Below are 20,634 nucleotides of genomic sequence, written 5' to 3'. Positions count from 1 at the left end.
GTTGCGAACCTACCATAACTCCAAGGCCGCGGGGCATCCTGGAAAGAATCAGCTGTCCTGGGCTGTTTCACGTCTGTTCTGGTGGCCTTCTCTACGTTCCGACATCGCCGCATATGTAGCGGCATGCTCCGTTTGTGCCCAGAGTAAGTCCCCTCGGCACCTTCCGTTGGGCCTTTTGCAACCCATAGCCACCGGGGAGCGCCCATGGTCACACCTGGGGATGGATTTCATTGTGGACCTCCCTGCATCCCGAGGCCATACGGTCATTCTCATGATTGTGGATCGGTTTTCCAAAATGTGCCACTGTGTTCCTCTCAAGAAGTTACCCTCTGCACAAGAGTTGGCCACGATTTTCGCCAGGGAGGTTTTCCGGTTGCACGGTTTGCCCAAGGAGATTGTGTCGGATCGGGGGAGTCAGTTTGTGTCCAGGTTCTGGCGCGCCTTTTGTTCCCAGTTGGGGATTCATCTCTCTTTCTCCTCGGCCTACCACCCTCAGTCCAATGGGGCCGCAGAACGATCCAATCAGGCCTTGGAGCAATTCCTTCGCTGCTATGTCTCCGATCACCAAGACAATTGGGTTGACCTCCTGCCTTGGGCTGAGTTTGCCAGGAACACGGCGGTGAACTCTTCCTCTGGGACGTCTCCCTTCATGGCCAATTATGGGTTCCAACCTGCCGTGTTACCGGAGGTATTCTCTCCCCAGGATATTCCGGCTGTGGAGGATCACCTTTCCATCCTACGTGCTTCTTGGGTACAGATCGAGAGGTCCCTTGAGGTCTCTGCGCAGCGCCAGAGACTCCAGGCTGATCGCAGACGAGCGCCCGCTCCTTCCTACCAGGTCGGAGACCGTGTATGGTTGTCCACCCGCAACCTCAACCTTCGAGTGCCCACTCCCAAGTTGGCGCCTCGCTTTGTTGGTCCCTTCCGAGTGCTTCGCAGGGTAAACCCGGTAGCCTATGCCCTTGCGCTTCCTCCTGGCATGCGGATCTCCAACGTGTTTCATGTCTCCCTGTTGAAGCCATTGGTGTGTAATCGTTTCACTTCCTCGGTTCCTCGGCCTCGTCCGGTCCAAGTGGGCAATCGTGAGGAGTATGAGGTGAGCAATATCCTGGACTCACGCCTGGTCCGCGGTCGGTTGCAGTTTTTGGTCCATTGGCGTGGTTATGGTCCAGAGGAGCGTTCCTGGGTTCCCTCCGCAGATGTCCATGCTCCTGCTTTGCTCCGAGCCTTCCACGCACGCTTCCCTCAGAAACCGTTCCTTACTCCGCAGAGGAGGGGCCCTTGAGGGGGAGGTACTGTCATGGTCTTACCTTCTTGCCGTCCTCCTTCGTTTGACATGTGCTGGCGGCCATCTTGGTTTCTGGGTTTCTTGTAGCCTCCCACCCTGCGGCTTCTCCTTCCCACTGGGAGGAGCGGATGCCTAGCTCATATATATAGGAGGTCTGTGGCTTCAGTTCCTTGCTTGGTCCTCCTGTGTTCACATGCTTCTAAGACTGCTGCTGCTTCTGGTTCCTGATCCTGGCCTCGTCTGACTACCCCGCTGGTTCCTGATCCTGGCTTCGTCTGACTACCCTGCTGGTTCCTGATCCAGCCTTCGTATGACTAACCTTCTGGTTCCTGACCTCTGGCTACGTAGACCCTGCTTCGGTTTAGCCATCCGTTTGGACTTTTGCTTACAGCTTGATTTCAATAAAGCCTTCTTATTTCCACTTATCTCTTGTTGTACGTCTGGTTCATGGTTCCATGACAATTATAATCTCCCCCAAGGAACAGAGTTCCCTCCGAAAAACATGATAATTCCTTTAAAACCTTAACAAGCCAGGGAATCAGTGCCCTGTTGGGTGCGTAAACGTTCCCTATAGCAATCATTGTGTTACCTAGTTTCCCTTTGATGAATAGGAAGCGCCCCCCCCCGTGTCTACACATTTATCTACTACTGAGAAGGAAACATGCTTTCTGGTCCCAATACTCACGCCTCACGACGCAAAACTGTCTGAGCTAGCATGAAACTACGTGGAGAAATGAGACTTATTCTTAAGCAGAACATTTCTCTTCCTAAAATGCATTTCCTGCAGCAAACATATATCAGAATTATTCTTTTAAAGGAACTATATTACCTGTCCCCTTTTAGATGGGGAATTCAGACCTCTCACATTATAAGAGACAATCCTAAGACGTGTCATCGTTAGCTTTGTAAGGAGAGACCATTAATTGCAGCTTCCAAATGGTGACAGTAGCCCTGAAAATGGGGAAGGTGGGGAGGGGAAGAGGACAAGGCGAGGAAAGAGGAGGGGTGGGAAGGCATAGGGTATGAGTGCAGAACAAGTGCAAAATATCAACACAAAGTTAACGTAATTGAGAAATTGTGACAAACGTGTAAATAGTGCAATACCAAATTTAAGGCATGCTAGACACCCTGGGGGTGTGTAACAATAACGTACAGCCGAAGGCAGTTTGACCTTAGAACAACAGCTAAGTCCAGCAGTTTGACCTCATTACTTACTTAATTGCTTTTTTTCTTGCCATAATACAAATTCTAACAGTCTATTCAGTAGGACTATCAGCTGTGTATCCACCTGACTTCTCCACAACACAACATTTATAAGGCAAGAAATCCCACTTATTAAACCTGACAGGGCACACCTGTGAAGTGAAAACCATTTCAGGTGACTACCTCTTGAAGCTCATCAAGAGAATGCCAAGAGTGTGCAAAGCAGTAATCAAAGCAAAAGGTGGCTACTTTGAAGAATCTAGAATATGACATATTTTCAGTTGTTTCACACTTTTTTGTTATGTATATAATTCCACATGTGTTAATTCATAGTTTTGATGCCTTCAGTGTGAATCTACAATTTTCATAGTCATGAAAATAAAGAAAACTCTTTGAATGAGGTGTGTCTAAACTTTTGGTCTGTACTGTATATATATATATATATATATATATATATATATTTTTTTTTTTATATAAATAAATTGTTTTGAGCTATGCATCAATAACTATATTATTTTGCCACCACATTACCTGGAACACTAAACAAGCCAAAGAGAAGGGTCTCATTTAGTGGTTACCACATTTTATATCACCAACTAGCCACCTCTAATGCAAACAGTAAGAACACTATTATGTTACTTCCATTTTATTATATAACTGCAGTTTAAAAATAAAATTGGACCACAAATAATTACCGAAGAAATCTGTTGGTACAAGAACTTGAAATAGTTATATAAACAACTCTGTAAAATAGATAATTCAAAATGTACAATTTATAAAAAATTTGGGTAGAGGAAATACATATTAAAGGTCTTCCAATCAGCACCCAGCTAAACTACTGTGTCATTTCAAGATGATCTCTTATTTGTAAGCCCTCAAAGGGAATCTATCACCTTCTTCCAGCACTACTAATTGCAGTACTACATGACAAATACTGCTGACACTGACTCTGGATTGCTACTTTATATGTGTATACTCCCCCTTACCCTTATAGTAAATCTGCAATACATTTGACAGGACTCGAAAGCTACATGCACAAAATGGAGAGGTCCTCCTGAGCACAAGCTCATGATACCCATCAATGTCAGTGGAGATTTACAGCAGCGGAAAGGGGCAGTATACACATATAAAGTAGCAATCTGGAGTCAATGTCAACAGTACTACTAATGAAGTACTGAAAATAATAATGCTTGAGGGAGATGAGAGACTCTCTGTAAGTAGTTCCACAAGTGGAGGGTCACTGAAATATTTTCTCCTCTCTGACAAGAGCTATAACATCTTTCATAATGTCAACAAGAAAACGTTGGCAGGTTGGTTTATACAAAGCCTTTATAATCCATGACTTTTGACCTTTGAAGACTTCTAATCCTTGTGTTTTAGCACTTAATGCATTTCCTCTTGAAGTATTTTTCACCAGTTCTTTTAACATACAGACATTTCTGTTGTGGTCAAGGGCTGCGAGTTGTGTTCGTGCTACCATAGAGTCCAGGAAGAAATGTAACATCTTTGGACGATATTTAAGGCAAGTGATATGGTAAATCTCTAACTCTCCAGTGTGACAGAAGAATGAGAGACGTTTTAAGTCCTTTAATAGACTGACATTTTCTACTATTTTTTTGAGTTGTTCATGGGCTGTTGAATCTTTTTTCAACCAGTTTGTATTGTTCACCACTTCTTCTGGGAGAGGTGGATGATGGCACGCTTTACAGTCACTATCACCACCCCACTCATGAACATTGGTGACATGCTGAAGAACCGATTTCCATTTTTCAATAAATAAATCTGGATTTTTACAACAAGTGCAAAAACTCCACCAAATATGGTTCCTGATTGCCTCCACCCATTGATATAAGATTTCACAGTCTTCACGTTTGGCTGCCATTAAAACTTCATGACCAATTGATTTGGATAGATGCCATAGATCTAACTGATGAATGATACCAGGATAATGGTCCTTCAGAATTTCCTGAATAGCAACACTTCTGTCAGTAACAATCATTTTCACTTCAGCATTCATAGTTTGGAGCTCACCCATAGACTTCTGAAATCCAATTTTTTCAAGCCCCTCCAATGTCACTTGTGGAATAACCGGCTGTACTGAAAATGAACAAATTTTCTTGCTGGCCACATCTATCAAGGAGTATGTAGAGTACTTGGCAGAAAATCCAGGATTGTCCAATTGTTGATCTCCTGCCAAGCAAAGTGGTCTTTCCTGGACACTTTGTATGACTGCTTTTTGTTCCTCCTTCCAGTGATGATTAATGGTAGGAAATAGGTACATAGACTGGGTTTTATAATAGGTACTTTTGTCTATTGATTTTAAATTCAGCAACTTAAACATATGTTGGGATTTTAGAAAACTTGAACCGCTAAATAGCACTGCGGCAGATAACAGAACATTTCCCATTGGTTGATATCCATGTCTTGGCTGGCTTTCCCATAGTAACCTTGTATGACCAGATCTGCAACGAACTTCTATAGACAAATAAGATCCAATGGTTGCTTTTCTGTATTGTGTAAGTGGTGACATACACTTTGTTTCTGACATACACGGGATCATCATTATCAGCTTTTTGAGACAGGATTCAAAAACAATATACTTTTCTTCTTCAACAGGATTCTCCACTGGTGAATCTAAGTCCTGGAACACAGGTTTTATGTCGTCTTCATCTTCTGCATCACTTGGAAGTAAGAATGATTCATCTTCATCCTCACTCATTTCATTGATATAGAACGAGGAGTCATTAAGGTCTTCTAGTTCATCATCAGTCTGTATGGCAGATGTTTCCCATGAAATTCGATCTAATGGCTCACTTGGATTGGGTGAAGTCCTTTCAATTTTGGGTTTATAGGATACGAAATTTGTGATATTTTGTATGGAACCGGAAACTGGAAATTGATCCTCTTCTGTTTTTATATTGGGTTCTATTTTCATTGTATTGATATCAAAATCTGGTAATGTAAGTGCACTTTTAAAAGGTGTTGGGAATAGAACTGCTTGCCCTGCAGATGAATCATTTTCATCTTTAAATCGGATTGCTTGTTTATGATCTAAAGTAGTACGTTTACATACATCCACTTCACGATTTGAAAAGATTTCAACTTTAACTAGATCTAAATTAACGGTTTCCAAAACGTCAGACGGCTCATCACCACTGTCACTTGACCTGGAAGGACTGCAGTCACTAAATCCTATGTCATCTGTGCTGCCACGAGACATACTTGATTCATTGAAGTGATTTGTTTGTCCGCCTGAAACTAATAAGGTGCACATAATTTTACGATCTTTTTTATATATTTTAGTTTGCGTGCGAGCATTTCTTTTCCCATGCATTGGATCAGTGGCAACGCAGCAACTTTTTCTGTTTGTGAAAGAATCAGTGTTGACACCTTTGTCAATCATTAAAGGCTTCTGAATCAGATAAGATGGCTGAACCAATGGGGTGCTGCTTGATACAAAATAAATATTACCTGTATTAATAGAGGTTTGGCTCATACAATGACTGGGCAATGTACTTGGCACAGAAGAGGATGCGCCGCGTTTTTCCAATAAAACAGTATTTTCCTCAAGTTTTCTTTTCTTTGATGGTGGTTGACAACCAGGTTTTATGGGTTGTGAAGTAGGTGATTTAAGTGGAATTTGGACAACAGATATAGAGGATGGTTTCTGTGCCAAACCCGATGTTTTTGGTGTCTGTGTCACAGAGGACACCGTTCCAGAGGCGGGAAGAATGGCAATGGGGCGTGGCTTTGTTTCACTAAGAACAGTTAAAGGAATGGGGATTGATGGAGCTGACATCGTTTTGTAGGGAGACTTGTCAGATCCAGAAGTAGAGATTACTGGAGTTGATGATGTGGGTAAGGATATTATTGGACAGAAAGATGTAGTGGAAGATGGTGTTTTGGTGCTTGAATCTGTAGCTTCTGGCTTCAGCTGGGTATTCAAAGGCAAGTTCGAATTTGTGAGAATGGAAGATGGTTCTTGCACAAATGTGGTAGGAAATAAAGTGGTTTGCTGCAAGTTAGCAGGTGTTAACTTTTCCAGTTGACCACTGTGTGATGATGCCCTAAATTCTGATATTGCAGATGTACTCTGCTGAATGCATACTGATGACGACACTGGTACTTCCAAAACAGACAAGGAAGAAGGTCTTGATACAGATGACTGCTGACTAACACCCGACAAGGCAGAAATTTGTGTGGCCTCACAAACAGTATTTGAAGCCGGCTGAATAGTTACTGATCTGTCACCAACCACTTGATTAGGCTCCTGACTAATTTCGCAGGCTTGGAAAAAAACATGTTGAGGAACGACAGGAACTAAAGTCATTTGCTGAATAGTGGGTTGTGAGGTTGTTTTTGGATGAATAGCCGCAAGCTTAGCCCGAGATTTACGTAATCTTCCAAAGCAGGATGGTTCGCGGTTATTAGCAGGTGGAGCAGAAGCGGTTTGGTGCTCACTAGAAGAGTTTGGTAGTCCTGGCAATGATGAAATATTTTCAGTTACTAAAGATATTGAAGATTGTGTTATTGTATTAAAAATTGTTGGAACTGCATTCTTTTTTAAAATCCTCCGATATCCATCGTAGTGGTAACTATCATTTGTGAAATGTAAGGAACACATTCTATAGGAGTCATTTACTTTTCCTAGATACACTTTAACTACCATATTATCAAGGTCGGCATCATATTGTCCTGTCTGTTGCAGCCAAAGCTTAATTTTCTCAGGTTCTCTAGGAAAACCATGAAGAATTACAGAAGGATCACGCTTCTTCCTTGTAGGAATGCAACCACGCACAATACAATTTGGCATGATGTGATGCCTGCATAAAAAAGAAAAACAAGCATTGAATGAAGCCTTTGGAGAGCATCATATGTTAAAATGCAATACTTTTCAAAAGAGTAGAAACATTTCTACAAACTATATGAACACATGATGTCACTGATCGGGAGAGCTGTCTACATGCTTAGGGCTTATTCACACTACCATAAGATCGCCGTGGTGCGCGAATCCCGCATTGCAGTGCGGATCTATTGACTTGAATGAATGCCCACGGAAGCGCTTCAGAGTGCTTCCGTGGGATTTCAATCTTTGCCTCTTCTCTGCAAATCCCCCTTGCTGAAAGAGAATGCATAAGGATATTATTGTTCATGGCTTTCAATCATCAACATTTAATTATTTTTAGTAAGCAGTCCCTGTAGGTGAAATTAACATAAGGGCCTCATTTATATAGTGGTATGTTTTTGCACTTTTTGAACACGTTTTTTTCAGGCAAAAAATATGACCGATTTAAAAGGGAAGAGATGTATAAGGGAAAAAAAAGTTTTGACAAAAAAAAAAACACATTCAAAAAACAAAACTTAAATTAGTTCTCTCTAACTGGCTTGGCAGCAAAGTTAAAAAAAAAAAAAAAAACAAATACTCCGGGTTTAGTTTCGAGCTCTTGTCTCTACTGTTTCCAGTCTCCCTGCTATCGTCAAAATGCAGGTAACTGTTGTAGCACAATTAATGGCCTCAGTGGTGACCTGTACAGGAATTGCATTTTTGGTACCATGCTAGGCCCCCTGACCATGGGTTCTCACTCTCAGAGAACACTTTAAAGGAGTAATCTCCATCTTGAGATTTATAGCATATCAACAAGATACAGGGCCCCATCTTGGAACCTCTGTGAATGCAGAGGTGACTGTGCATGCACAGCTATCTTCACTCATTTCTATGAAAGTTTTGAAAACAGCCAAGGACATTTTGCCTATTTTTGGAACTCCCATAGAACTGAACTGATAGAGCAGCTCATGTTGCAGCCACCTCTCAGTTCACAGAGGGCGTTAGATAGTGCTCCATTCTCGAGACCCCACCTCTGGGACCCGTATTTATGGCGTTGTCTGTGAATATGTCATAATCTTAATGTTAAGCATACTCATTAAACTGTGTGAAAGAAGACTTACTGAACTATTCCAATCCTGATGGTTTTGCCTACCTTAACGTTAAAGGGTAAATTACATTTCAGAAAAAACTCTTCTGCGTACATGAGAAAATAACTGATAACATTATACAGGTGAAACTCGAAAAATTAGAATATTGTGCAAACGTCCATTTATTTCCATAATGCAAATGAAAAGGAATTGCATTAATGCAGCTTAAAATTAGAATTTTGTGAAAAGGTTCAATATTCTAGGCTCAAAGTGTCACACTCTAGTCAGCTAATTAATCCATACCCCCTGAGCAAAGGGTATCTCAAAATTAAGACTCTGGGGTTTCATAAGCTGTAAGCCATAATCATCCAAATTATAACAAATAAAGGCTTGAAATATCTCGCTTTGCATGTAATGAGTCTATCTCATATATTAGTTTCACCTTTTAAAGGGATTCTGTCACCTCCACTAACCCAAAATCCGATTTTAAAGCAGCCATGCAGCACAGCTTACCTTGATTAGGCTGTGCTCTTTTATCTTGTAATCCGTCCAGTAGTTTCTGTAAAAAACGACTTTTATGGTTATGCAAATGAGTCCTGAATGTGCCCAGAGGGGCGTTTTGTTCCTCTTAGAGAGCCCAGTACCGCCCCTCTTACAGTGCCCAGCCCGCCTTCCTTGCGACTGTCTAACCGCCCCCAGCCTGCCACAGCCTCTTCTCCCCCTCCCTCACGGCCGAACGAACTCTCACACAGGCGCAGTACCCACTGAGGGCTGCGCCTGTGCGATCTGCAGGAGACTGAGGGCAGGAGCTTCATCCTCGTCACTGGGCATGCGCCGAGCCCAGTGACGTCCGATGCTCGCTCTTCCCTCAGTCAGCGCTGACTGTGGGTACTGCGCCTGTGCGAGAGTTCGTTCGGCGTGAGGGAGGGGGGAGGAGAGGCTGTGGCAGGCTGGGGGTGGTTAGACAGTCGGAAGGAAGGCGGGCTGGGCACTGTAAGAGGGGCGGTACTGGGCTCTCTAAGAGGAACAAAACGCCCCTCTGGGCACATTCAGGACTCATTTGCATAACCATAAAAGTCGTTTTTTACAGAAACTACTGGACGGATTACAAGATAAAAGAGCACAGCCTAATCAAGGTAAGCTGTGCTGCATGGCTGCTTTGAAATCGGATTTTGGGTTAGGGGAGGTGACAGAATCCCTTTAAGTTGCATTACTGAAATAAATGAACTTTGCACAATATTTTAATTTTTTGAGTTTCACCTGTAAATCTAGCCATCATATACTTTGTATTCTATATTTATCACCAGCATGCCCCTCTTCAGACTCTCTAATTATCAGTTTTCCCTTAGCCAGTGGACTAGCTGCAATGATTTCTCCCACAAAGAGAAGAGTAGATATTGCACCTATTTCCCTCTAAAGCAGGTATGCTCAACCTGTGGCTCTCCAGCTATTGCAAAACTACAACTCCCATCATTCCCTGCCAGCCTACAGCTACCATCCTATAGAAGGGCATCGTGGGAAAGGTAGTTTTACAACAGCAGGAGGGCCGCAGGTTGAGCATGCCTGCTCTAAAGCATCCCATTATATGCTGCTACAAGGAGGACATTATATAGCATTATGTAGCAGTGTAGCTATAAATCCAACACTGGGGCGAGACAAAAAACCTACCTGAGCCAGCAACAGTGTGCCTATGCCTCAGTCTACCTTCACTAACCCCCTTTCCGATCTATACACATTAATGGGCAGCATATAACCTGATCTCTCAGTGAACGGCTGCTCCATCTTTTCTCTCAAGATGGCTTTCAGCTATGAATTGAGAGTGTATGATCAGTTTAGGGGAGAGAAGAAAAAGTAGCTGAGAACTGGAGAAAGAGGCATTTTTCTTATAAGGAGATATATTCACAGTTGTGGCCAAATATTTTGAGACTGATACAAATTTTGGTTTTCACAAAGTTTGCTGCTTCAATGTTTTTAGATCTTTTTGTCAGATATTTCTGTGTTAATACTGAAGTACAATTAAAAGCATTTCATAAGGTTTTTTAAAAACTTTTATTGAGAAATTGTATATTCAATTCCTTGTAAGGTAGTTGGTTAATGGTGCCTGATACCAGGTTGTGTTCCTGAAGTATGAAGTAACTGTACATGCGTACTGCACACTGTAGACCTTTAGGTGGTGCTATGAAGGGTCAGGAGACTAGAATACAAATGTAACAAAGAGTTTGGCTCCATTAAGGACATAATCAGGGTAGTGTATCACAATAACCTCTCTTTCTATCATATGGGTGGTGGCTGGGTGCCAAGTTGAGCACTGGTTGATGGGAGCTCATGGCTTTGGTGACTGTTACCTAATGTACTGTGTATGTTATATATCTTTTATCATAGTCAAGTACATTTTTATGCAAGTCGTGTTGAAGGGTTGTCTCATCTTCGTGTTAGTAAGGTGAGATGAGGCACAGTCCAGACCACTTCCTGGTCGGGAAAAGGCAGAGCGCTCTGCTGTTTCAGTAGCTCTCATTGCCGTGCATGAGAGCTACGGAAACAGTGTAGCACAGCAAGCTATGCGGTTTCTGAGTTGGGGTGTGCCAAAGCTCTCTGTTCTTTCCCTGACGGAATGTGGTTGGGACTGTGTCTCATCTTGCCTTAGTAACGGCGAGATGAGACAACCCCTTTAAGTCTATTTTTCCCAAATAACAGAATTCACGATAATACACAAAGACATCAAGTTTATGCAAAGACTCAATATTTTAGTGCTGACCCTTATTTTTCAAGACTCCTGCTATTTGCCCTGGCATGCTCGATATCAGCTTCTGGGACAAATCCTATCTGAAGGAAACTCATTCTTGCCTAATCAGGGCTTGAAGCTTATTTGTTAATTTCTATGTTGTTATTTGTCCACTCGCTTTTTGAGGACTGACCACAGGTTCTCAATGGGGTTGAGATCTGGGGAGTTTCCTGGTCATAAACCCAAAATGTCAATGTTTTAAGTCTAGGGCTACATGCCAACAATGATAGAGAGACAACGGTCACAGCCAGGATTGCAGAATAGCGTAATCCCATAGAAATGAATAAATAATCCAGCAGTGATGGATCTTTTGCCACTCACACTGCAATCCCATTCACCATGTAGCCCTAGCCTTATTCACTAACCCACTTAGTTATCACTTTGGTCTTGTAACATGGTTCTCCATCATGCTGGAAAAGGCATTGTTCATCACCAATCCCGTAGCTGAATCCTCTTTAGGAGAAGGTTGTGGCACTTTTTGGACTTTCTTGGGTGTCCTGAAGCCTTCTACACAGCAATTGGACCTCTCCACTTGAAGTTCTTGATGATACGACAAATAGTTGATTTAGGTGCACTCTTACAAGCAGCAATGTCCTTGCCTGAGAAGGAAGCCCTTTTAATGGAAAGCAATGATAACTGAATGTGTTTCTTTTGAAGGTAAGCAACACATTCATTGCCTTCAGAAGAGTAGACTGGTTGCTAAAAAATGGGGGTGATGTTTGAAATCATTGCATTCTTCTGAAGGCAATGATTTTAAACATCACCCCCATTTTATAGCAACCAGTCTACTCTTCTAATTCAATCAGCATGACAAATTGATATCAGCTACCTTGTGTCCTCGTTAACTCTTTCTCCTGAGGCAACAAGATGATCACAGAACTGATGGTAGCAGGTCATTTTGAGGCAGGGCTGAAATGCAGCGGAAATGCAGATTTTGTGATTAAATTAATTTTTATGAAAAAGTAATGACTTTGGAATTAATTGATCTGATAAATTTTCATAGCAATCTAGGAGTTAATGCAAACTGACACCATAAAAACTGAAGAAGAAAACATTGTGAAAACCAAAATGTGTGTCAGTCTCAAAACTTTTGGCTATGTCAATATTACACAGTTTCTGAAGTGTTGCAGTATTTCAAGCACCAACAGACATTGTGCTAAGGATTTCATGTAATGCCTTGGCTAGTCAGCCTCCTGAACCTGAGAAGTAGCTCATAAGTGGAGAAAGAGCCATGTTTCTCTAATAAGTTATATTACAAAGTTTCTTATATTCGCTTGCGATATTGGATTCTGCACTAAAGTCTGTTGAAATTACACTTCCCACCTAAAGGATCTAATCCACCTTAGGCTAGGATCACACCTGAGCGTTTTACAGCGCGTTCCTACGCGCTGTAAAACGCTCAGCAGGCAAAAACCAATGTTTCCCTATGGGCATGGTTCTCACCTGAGCGTTTTACAGTGCGTAAATGGGCATTTGCTTGTTTCTGCCTATTAAAACCGCCCGATACAAACGCCTGATAAAGTGTGAACCCAACCTTAAGCCCTTGAGCAGAAGCCAGTTTGGACCAAATGCTGGAGCCCCATTTTTCAAATGTGACATGTGTCACTTTATGTGATAATAACGTTGAAATGCTTTTACTTATTCAAGTCAGAGACTGTTTTTCTACTAAACAGTGTACCTTATGTTAGTGGTAAATTTGTTTTACCTTATTTTAAAAAAAATCCCAAATTTACAGAAAATTTGGAAAAAGTCACAATTTTCTAAATCTGAATGTCTTTGCTTTTAAGACAAGTGATGCCTCACAAAATAGTGATCAACATTCTCCATATGTCTTCCTTATGTTGAAATAATTTTGTGAACATAATTTTATTTTTTTCAGATGTTACTCTGGGTTTCTTGGCAATACATAAACTTTGTCTTGGGAGGCGGGGGGGGGGGGGGGGGGTGGTACCCTTTCTTATTATAGAGAGTGCCTAGCATGCGTAGTTTTGTAACCCAAGCAATGACCCTTTAGGTTTCTGACAAAGATATTCAAATTAGCTTTCCTAAGCCTGTCTGATGTCAGCAGATGTAAGATGTGCTAAGTTTCCCAGAAACTTAGAGGAACATTGCTGGCTTATGAAACTTCTCATGCATATTCAGTGCTCTCCATAAGGACAAATAGTACCCCAAACAAGGACTCTCAGGCAGCCAAGCTTCTTTGCTAAGGTCTGTTAAAGGGTAATTATGCAGAATGAACTGTATTCCTGATATGCAACAGCTTTCCTGCATGTCTCTTCCAGAGAAGCATTACAGTTGCAAGAAAAAGTATGTGAACCCTTTGGAATGATATGGATTTCTGCACAAATTGGTCATAAAATGTGATTTGATCTTCATCTAAGACTAAGTCACAGCAATAGAGAATCACAGTCTGCTTAAACTAATAACACACAATTAAATGTTACCATGTTTTTATTGAACACATCATGTAAACATTTACAGTGTAGGTGGAAAATGTTTCTGAACCCCTAGACTAATGACATCTCCAAGAGCTAATTGGAGTGAGGTGTCAGCCAACTGGAGTCCAATCAATGAGATGAGATTGGAGGTGTTGGTTACAGCTGCCCTGCCCTATAAAAAACACACACCAGTTCTGGGTTTGCTTAAAGGGTTATAAAAGAATCTCCAAAAGCCTTGCTGTTCATCAGTCCACGGTAAGACAAATTGTCTATAAATGAAGAAAGTTCAGCACTGCTGCTACTCTCCCTAGGAGTGGCCGTCCTGTAAAGATGACTGCAAGAGCACAGCGCAGACTGCTCAATGAGGTGAAGAAGAATCCTAAAGTGTCAGCTAAAGACTTACAAAAGTCTCTGGCATATGCTAACATCGCTGTTAGAGAATCTACGATACGTAAAACACTAAACAAAAAGAGATTTAATGGGAGAATAACACAGAGGAAGCCACTGCTGTCCAAAAAAAACATTGCTGCACGTTTTTACAGTTTGCACAAGAGCACCTGGATGTTCCACAGCAATACTGGCAAAATATTCTGTGGACAGATGAAACCAAACTTGAGTTGTTTGGAAGAAACACACAACACTATGTGTGGAGAAAAAGAGGCACAGCACACCAACATCAAAACCTCATCCCAACTGTGAAGTATGGTGGTGGGGGCATCATGGTTTTGGGCTGCTTTGCTGCGTCAGGGCCTGGACGGATTGCTATCATCGAAGAAAAAATGAATTTGCAAGTTTATCAAGACATTTTGCAGGAGAACTTAAGGCCATCTGTCCACCAGCTGAAGCTCAACAGAAAAGGAGTATTGCAACAGGACAACGACCCAAAGCATAGAAGTAAATCAACAACAGAATGGCTTAAAGAGAAGAAAATACGCCTTCTGGAGTGGCCCAGTCAGAGTCCTGACCTCAACCCGATTGAGATGCTGTGGCATGACCTCAAGAAAGCGATTCACACCAGACATCCCAAGAATATTGCTGAACTGAAACAGTTCTGTAAAGAGGAATGGTCAAGAATTACTCCTGACCGTTGTGCACGTCTGAGCTGCAACTACAGGAAACGTTTGGTTGAAGTTATTGCTGCCAAAGGAGGTTCAACCAGTTATTAAATCCAAGGGTTCACATACTTTTTCCACCTGCAATGTGAATGTTTACATGGTGTGTTCAATAAAAACATGGTAACATTTAATTATTTGTGTGTTATTAGTTTAAGCAAACTGTCATTGTCTATTGTTGTGACTTAGATGAAGATCAGATCACATTTTATGACCAATTTGTGCAAAAATCCATAACATTCCAAAGGGTTCACATACTTTTTCTTGCAACTGTATATGGGGACACAAGCACAGCAATAGATAAAAGACCTTATTATGAAAAAGCACTGATTGAACCATTTGAGGCTACCACCAAAGATATTTAAAAAAGTGAACATTGATCTATGAAGCACTATGGAGGTGTATATAAATATAGGTACTACAGATGAGCAAATTAATCCTATCAATTTGTACTTTAATGAAAAACTGACCTTCACCTGCTTTTTGTAACCTCATTACCACCTTCACACATATTATACCTACCATCAAGTCATAGTCGGCCTATCAGCATATAATTTTGCCATTTGTGAATTTGTCTGTAGTTAACTACGAATGACATCTTCTGTATATGTATTTAGGTGCCCACATGTACTCTACTGTCTTGGATGATACTATTATTAAGGATCACTCCAATCACCCTTACGTTCCCAATTGGAGCTGCTCATAGATTCATAATTTCCCCTCTTTTTTCTTTTGCTTCTTTTAATCTTGGCCATTTATAATAACTTTTCACATCATTAAAAGGGATTCTGTCACCTTGTTTTAGCTTATAGAGCTGCGGACATGCACGGCTAGATCGCCGCTAGCATGTCCGCAATATACCTGTCCCATAAAGCAGTGTCCTTTTATTGAGTTTAAAAAATGATTTTAGAGATATGGAAATTAGCCTGGTAAGGTGCCCAGGGGGCTGTACTAACCTTCTTGGTGCCCAGCCATGCCCCCTGTGAAGGAGCCCAGCTCCGCCTGCGTCCTCCGAATCTCCTCCTTGCTCACAGTTAGATCGCGCATGCGCAGTTCCTTCCCTGAGGCTGATGCCAGCACAGGGAAGGAACACTATACCGACACTGCGCATCGCGAGATTACGGCAATCTAACTGTGAAGAAAGGTGACGATTTGGAGGACGCAGGCGGTGCTGGGCTCCTTCACAGGGGGCGTGGCTGGGCACCAAGAAGGTAAGTACAGCCCCCTGGGCACCTTACCAGGCTCATTTCCATATCTCTAAAATCATTTTTTAAACACAATAAAAGGACACCGCTTTATGGGACCGGTATATTGCGTACATGCTAGCGGCAATCTAGCCGTGCATGTCCGCAGCTCTTAAGCGAAAACGAGGTGACAGAATCCCTTTAATTATATGGCCCATGCTTTATTTTATTTTGTTTAGTTATGTACCTTGTAGGGCTGCACGATATGGGAATTTTGTGCGATTGCGATTAGGGCCCTAAAAATTGCGATAACGGTATGCGACGCGATATTTTAAGGGAATTGTGCTAGAGGTCTATTTGCTTGGATTTTTTTATTATTTCAATGTATTGCAGGGAGGAGGCATGGTTCCCTCAGCACATCATGGGGAGAAGACGTGTCTTGCCAACAATGCATGCTGCTCGTCTCCTGCTGGGGATTGGACTCTGTGAGGGGAGTGGCTGTAATCCTGGCCTTACGTCTGGTATATTGTATTTAAGGGGGAGTGGCCTCCGACTTCTTTTCATCATTCCATCCAACCAGGACGGCGTAAATGGCTCTACTATGGGCCTGTTGTATTTCTTTACATTCTGACAGACTTTATCAGCATTTGGCCGGTCTGCTTATTAGTACTCAATCTAGGCATATACTGACTTAGCTGTTCTATCATGAACCAGCTTTTTTATTGCTATTTCAATAGGTATATACTGATTGTATGGCCAAACAACCTTCCAACCATTGCTCAGCCTTTTAGTCTACTTTCACACTCGCGTTTTGGCTTTCCGTTTGTGAGATCCCTGTAGGGCTCTCACAAGCGGTCCAAAACGGATCAGTTTGGCGCTAATGCATTCTGAATGGAAAAAGGATCCACTCAGAGAACATCAGTTTCCCTCCGTTCCATCTCCATTCCGCTTTGGAGACGGACATGAAAACGCTGCTTGCAGCGTTTTAGTGTCCGCCTGACGAAACTGAACCAAACGTATCCTTCAGCACCTCCCTCTATGATGTGGAGTGGAGGATCTCGTGTTGCAATTAAACAAGTAGTCATGTGACGAGGAGCCAGACACATCCAGACATGTGCAACACTGACCGCTTAGATTTAGTGGTCATGTGTTGGGGAGTGGGGAATGCGGTTTGGCTTTAATCACGCCCCTACTTTTCTCTTCAAGTTTCAATTGGATACTTCTAGGGTTTCCGGATTCTTTTTGCCCTATTGATTACATGCTGGGAGGCGCGGCTGTGTGCCCACATGACTCGTGAGTCTCAGACGCTGCACAGGTGTCTGTAATTCAGCATTATGTACTAGGTATAAATAAGACATCCATCTCACTGCTCCTCACTTCCCCTCACGAAGCCATCTGGCGAAACGCGTAGGGTAAGTGAGGGACACTGGATGGGTGAGGAGGAAATTGGGTGATCATGAATCATTCACAATACATCGATATGTGCCATTCTATACTGAACTGAAGAGTAATCCTACCACCGAGTTCCAACTTGAATTGGAGGAAATACATATAGGAGCAGTGGAAACCCAACTGATCTCCAAAGATGAAGATGAGATGAATTTTCTGTTTAATGAAAGTCCCAAGGTCCCCACCTTTTACTCCCTGCCCAAAATTCACAAAGGACTGAATCCTTTGAAAGGATGTCCTATAGTAGCGGGGATTGATTCCATCTCACATAAGATGGGGGTTTATATTGATAAGGTACTTGGGAATTTCCTAACAGCTCTCCCCTCATACATCAGAGATACGATGAATCTCCTTAATGAGCTTGATGGTGGAAGAAGGTACCCTATTGGCCTCAATTGATGTAGAGGCCTTCCATAGTAACATCCTTCATGACAAAAGCCTCATAGCAGCACAATATTTTCTCAAAACACGAGGTATTCATTGTACTTTACATAATCAGTTTGTGTCTCATTTATTGGAGTTCGTATTGAGAGACAACTCATTTTTGTTTGGCTCCAAGTTCTTCCACCAGCTCAGGGGCACCGCAATGGGTACTGCCTGTGTGCTTACCTATGCAAATTTGTTCCTGGGCTGGTGGGAGGACACTGAGGAATTCAGGGATCAGAATCAATGGACGTCATATATCATGTTCTGGGGTCGCTTCATTGATGACATATTCATATTGTGGAGCGGCCCCAGAGAAGCTTTTGTGGAGTTCATAAATACCTTAAATGTCAATGAAATAGGGATGCACTTCACATACGAACTTGATGATAGTCATCTAGCATTTTTAGATCTTGACATTACTTAGCAAAATGAAGTTATACGTACACAGACCTTTAGGAAACCCACAGCAACCAATAATCTTTTGAAATGGGAAAGTCATCACCCCTTAAACTTGCGGCAGGGTATACCTAAAGGTCAGTATTTGCGTATACGGAGAAATCGTTCCAATAGGGAGGACTACCACCGCCAGGCCAAAGATTAGCAATCTCGATTTATTAGAAGAGGATATCCACAATCCATACTTAATAGGGCCTATAAACATGCGTGCAATAAGAAAAGGACAGAGCTACTTGTGCCGAAATACAAAGATAAAGATATGACAAATGATGAAAAACGGATTATGCGCATTATAGGGACATATGATAATCAAAGTAGGAGAGTACGGGAGATATAAAAAAAATACAGGGATCTCCTTAAATTGGACCCAGACCTTAAGAACATAATACCAGATCACCCAGCTATCACCTACAGAAGAGGGCGGCACCTGAGGGGTTAATTGCGGCGGATCGCAGTGCACAGTCATAGAGGCCAGGTATGGGATATGGCTGGCACCAGCAGCCTGGGTTGTATTCAGGCATAAACTATATTCATTGGTGGCACAGTGCGCCCCCCCCCCCCCCCCATTATGAAGTATAATCATTGGGGGGCGCAGTGAGTCCCCGCCAACCCAAGTATTATAAAGTATAATCATTGGTGGTGCAGTGCGCCCCCAATCCCCCTCAGTATTATAATCATTAGATTCTGCAGCCAGGATGCTACTGAATCCCTGGCTGCCATGGTAATCTCCCTGCTGCTGTGTGTATTTTGCACAGGGCAGCAGGGACAGTGTGAAGTCCTATTCACCCTAATAGAGCTCTATTAGGGTAAATAGGACAAGGGATGAAAAGATCCTAGGTTCTAGCCCCTAAGGTGGCTAACAGTTAGTAAATAAAAAGTAAAAAAACAAACACCAAAATACTAAAAGTTTAAATCGCCCCCTCTCCCAATTTTACATATAAAATATATAAACAATAAAAAAATAAACATATTACATATCACCACGCCCGAAAAAGTGTGAACTATTAAAATATTTAAAAATATCTCCTAAGCGGTAAACGCCGTAACAGAAAAAAAACGTGCAATTTGCCATTTTTTTGTCACCTTGTCCCGACAAAAATTAGGATCGGACTGTTCTATTATGGTCCAGATGTCATTTTTTTTTTACGTGGTATCGAGTATCACAATACTTTTTTATGGTATCGAAATCTAATAAAAATTTTGGTATTGTGATAACACTAGGTAAGACATGTCTTTTTTTTATTATACCGTAATTATATGTATTTTAAATTAGGTAACTAAAAATTTTATTTGGCTCCTAAATTTTTCAGGTTAGGAGCCAATGGCTCCTTGATATATTTTTTTTAGTCTAGAGCGCTGCCATACTATTTGGGACACTTGATTGTAAAACTGGCCTCATCCAGGACTGGGAACTATTGGACAGGTAGGGATTGTTTATTTAACCCCTTAAGGACTCGGTCCTATTTCACCTTACGGACTTGGCAATTTTTGGCAAATCTGACCAATGTGTGCTGATAACTTTAAAACGCTTTGACTTATCCAGGCCATTCTGAAATTGTTTTTTCGTTGCATTGCATATTGTACTCTATGACAATGATAAAATTAAGTTTAAAAAAAAATCATTTTTATTCATAAAACAATACCCAATTTACCAGAATTTTTTTTAAAAATTGCAAATTTCCAAGTTTCAAATTCTCTATTTCTATAATACATAGTAATACCTACAAAAAATAGTTATTACTTTAAATTCCCCATATGTCTACTTCCTGTTTGGATAATTTTGGGAATGATATTTTATTTTTTGGGGATGTTACAAGGCTTAGAAGTTTAGAAGCAAATCTTGAAATTTTTCAGAAATTTTCAAAAACCCAATTTTTAGGGACCAGTTCAGGTCTGAAGTCACTTTGCGAGGCTTACATAATAGAAACCACCCAAAGATGACCCCATTCTATAAACTACCCCCTCAAGGTATTCAAAACTGATTTTACAAACTTTGTTAACCCTTTAGGTGTTCCACAAGAATTAATGGAAAATAGAGATACAATTTAAAAATTTCACTTTTTTGGCAGATTTTCCATTTTAATAATTTTTTTCCAGTTACAAAGCAAGGGTTAACTGTCAAACCAAACTCAATATTTATGGCGGTGATTCTGTAGTTTACAGAAACACCCCATATGTGGTCGTAAACTACTGTACGGGCACGCGGCAGGGCGCAGAAGGAAAGGAATGCCATACGGTTTTTGGAAGGCAGATTTTGCTGGACTGGTTTTTCTGACACATGACCCATTTGAAGCCCCCCTAGAGTAGAAACTCCATAAAAGTGACCCCATCTAAGAAACTACACCCCTCAAGGTATTCAAAACTGATTTTACAAACGTTGTTA

The 20,634-nt window shown here is 41.7% G+C and overlaps 1 protein-coding gene across 1 annotated transcript in view; it reads right to left on the bottom strand.

Moving 5' to 3' along the window:
* Positions 1–3,488: 3,488 nt before the first annotated feature.
* Positions 3,489–20,634, bottom strand: part of LOC122920189 — a 35,183-nt gene continuing 18,037 nt past the window's right edge. Inside the window, exon 3 of the mRNA XM_044269463.1 lies at positions 3,489–7,314. Coding sequence (XP_044125398.1) covers positions 3,729–7,304 — 3,576 coding nt within the window. The 5' untranslated portion in view covers positions 7,305–7,314 and the 3' untranslated portion in view covers positions 3,489–3,728. The remainder of the gene's footprint in view (positions 7,315–20,634) is intronic.

The sequence above is a fragment of the Bufo gargarizans genome, chromosome 10 (assembly GCF_014858855.1).
Source record: "Bufo gargarizans isolate SCDJY-AF-19 chromosome 10, ASM1485885v1, whole genome shotgun sequence".
In the NCBI taxonomy this organism is placed as follows: domain Eukaryota; kingdom Metazoa; phylum Chordata; class Amphibia; order Anura; family Bufonidae; genus Bufo; species Bufo gargarizans.
The sequence above is the reverse complement of the archived record's forward strand: the minus strand, read 5'-3'. Positions and strand labels throughout refer to the sequence as shown.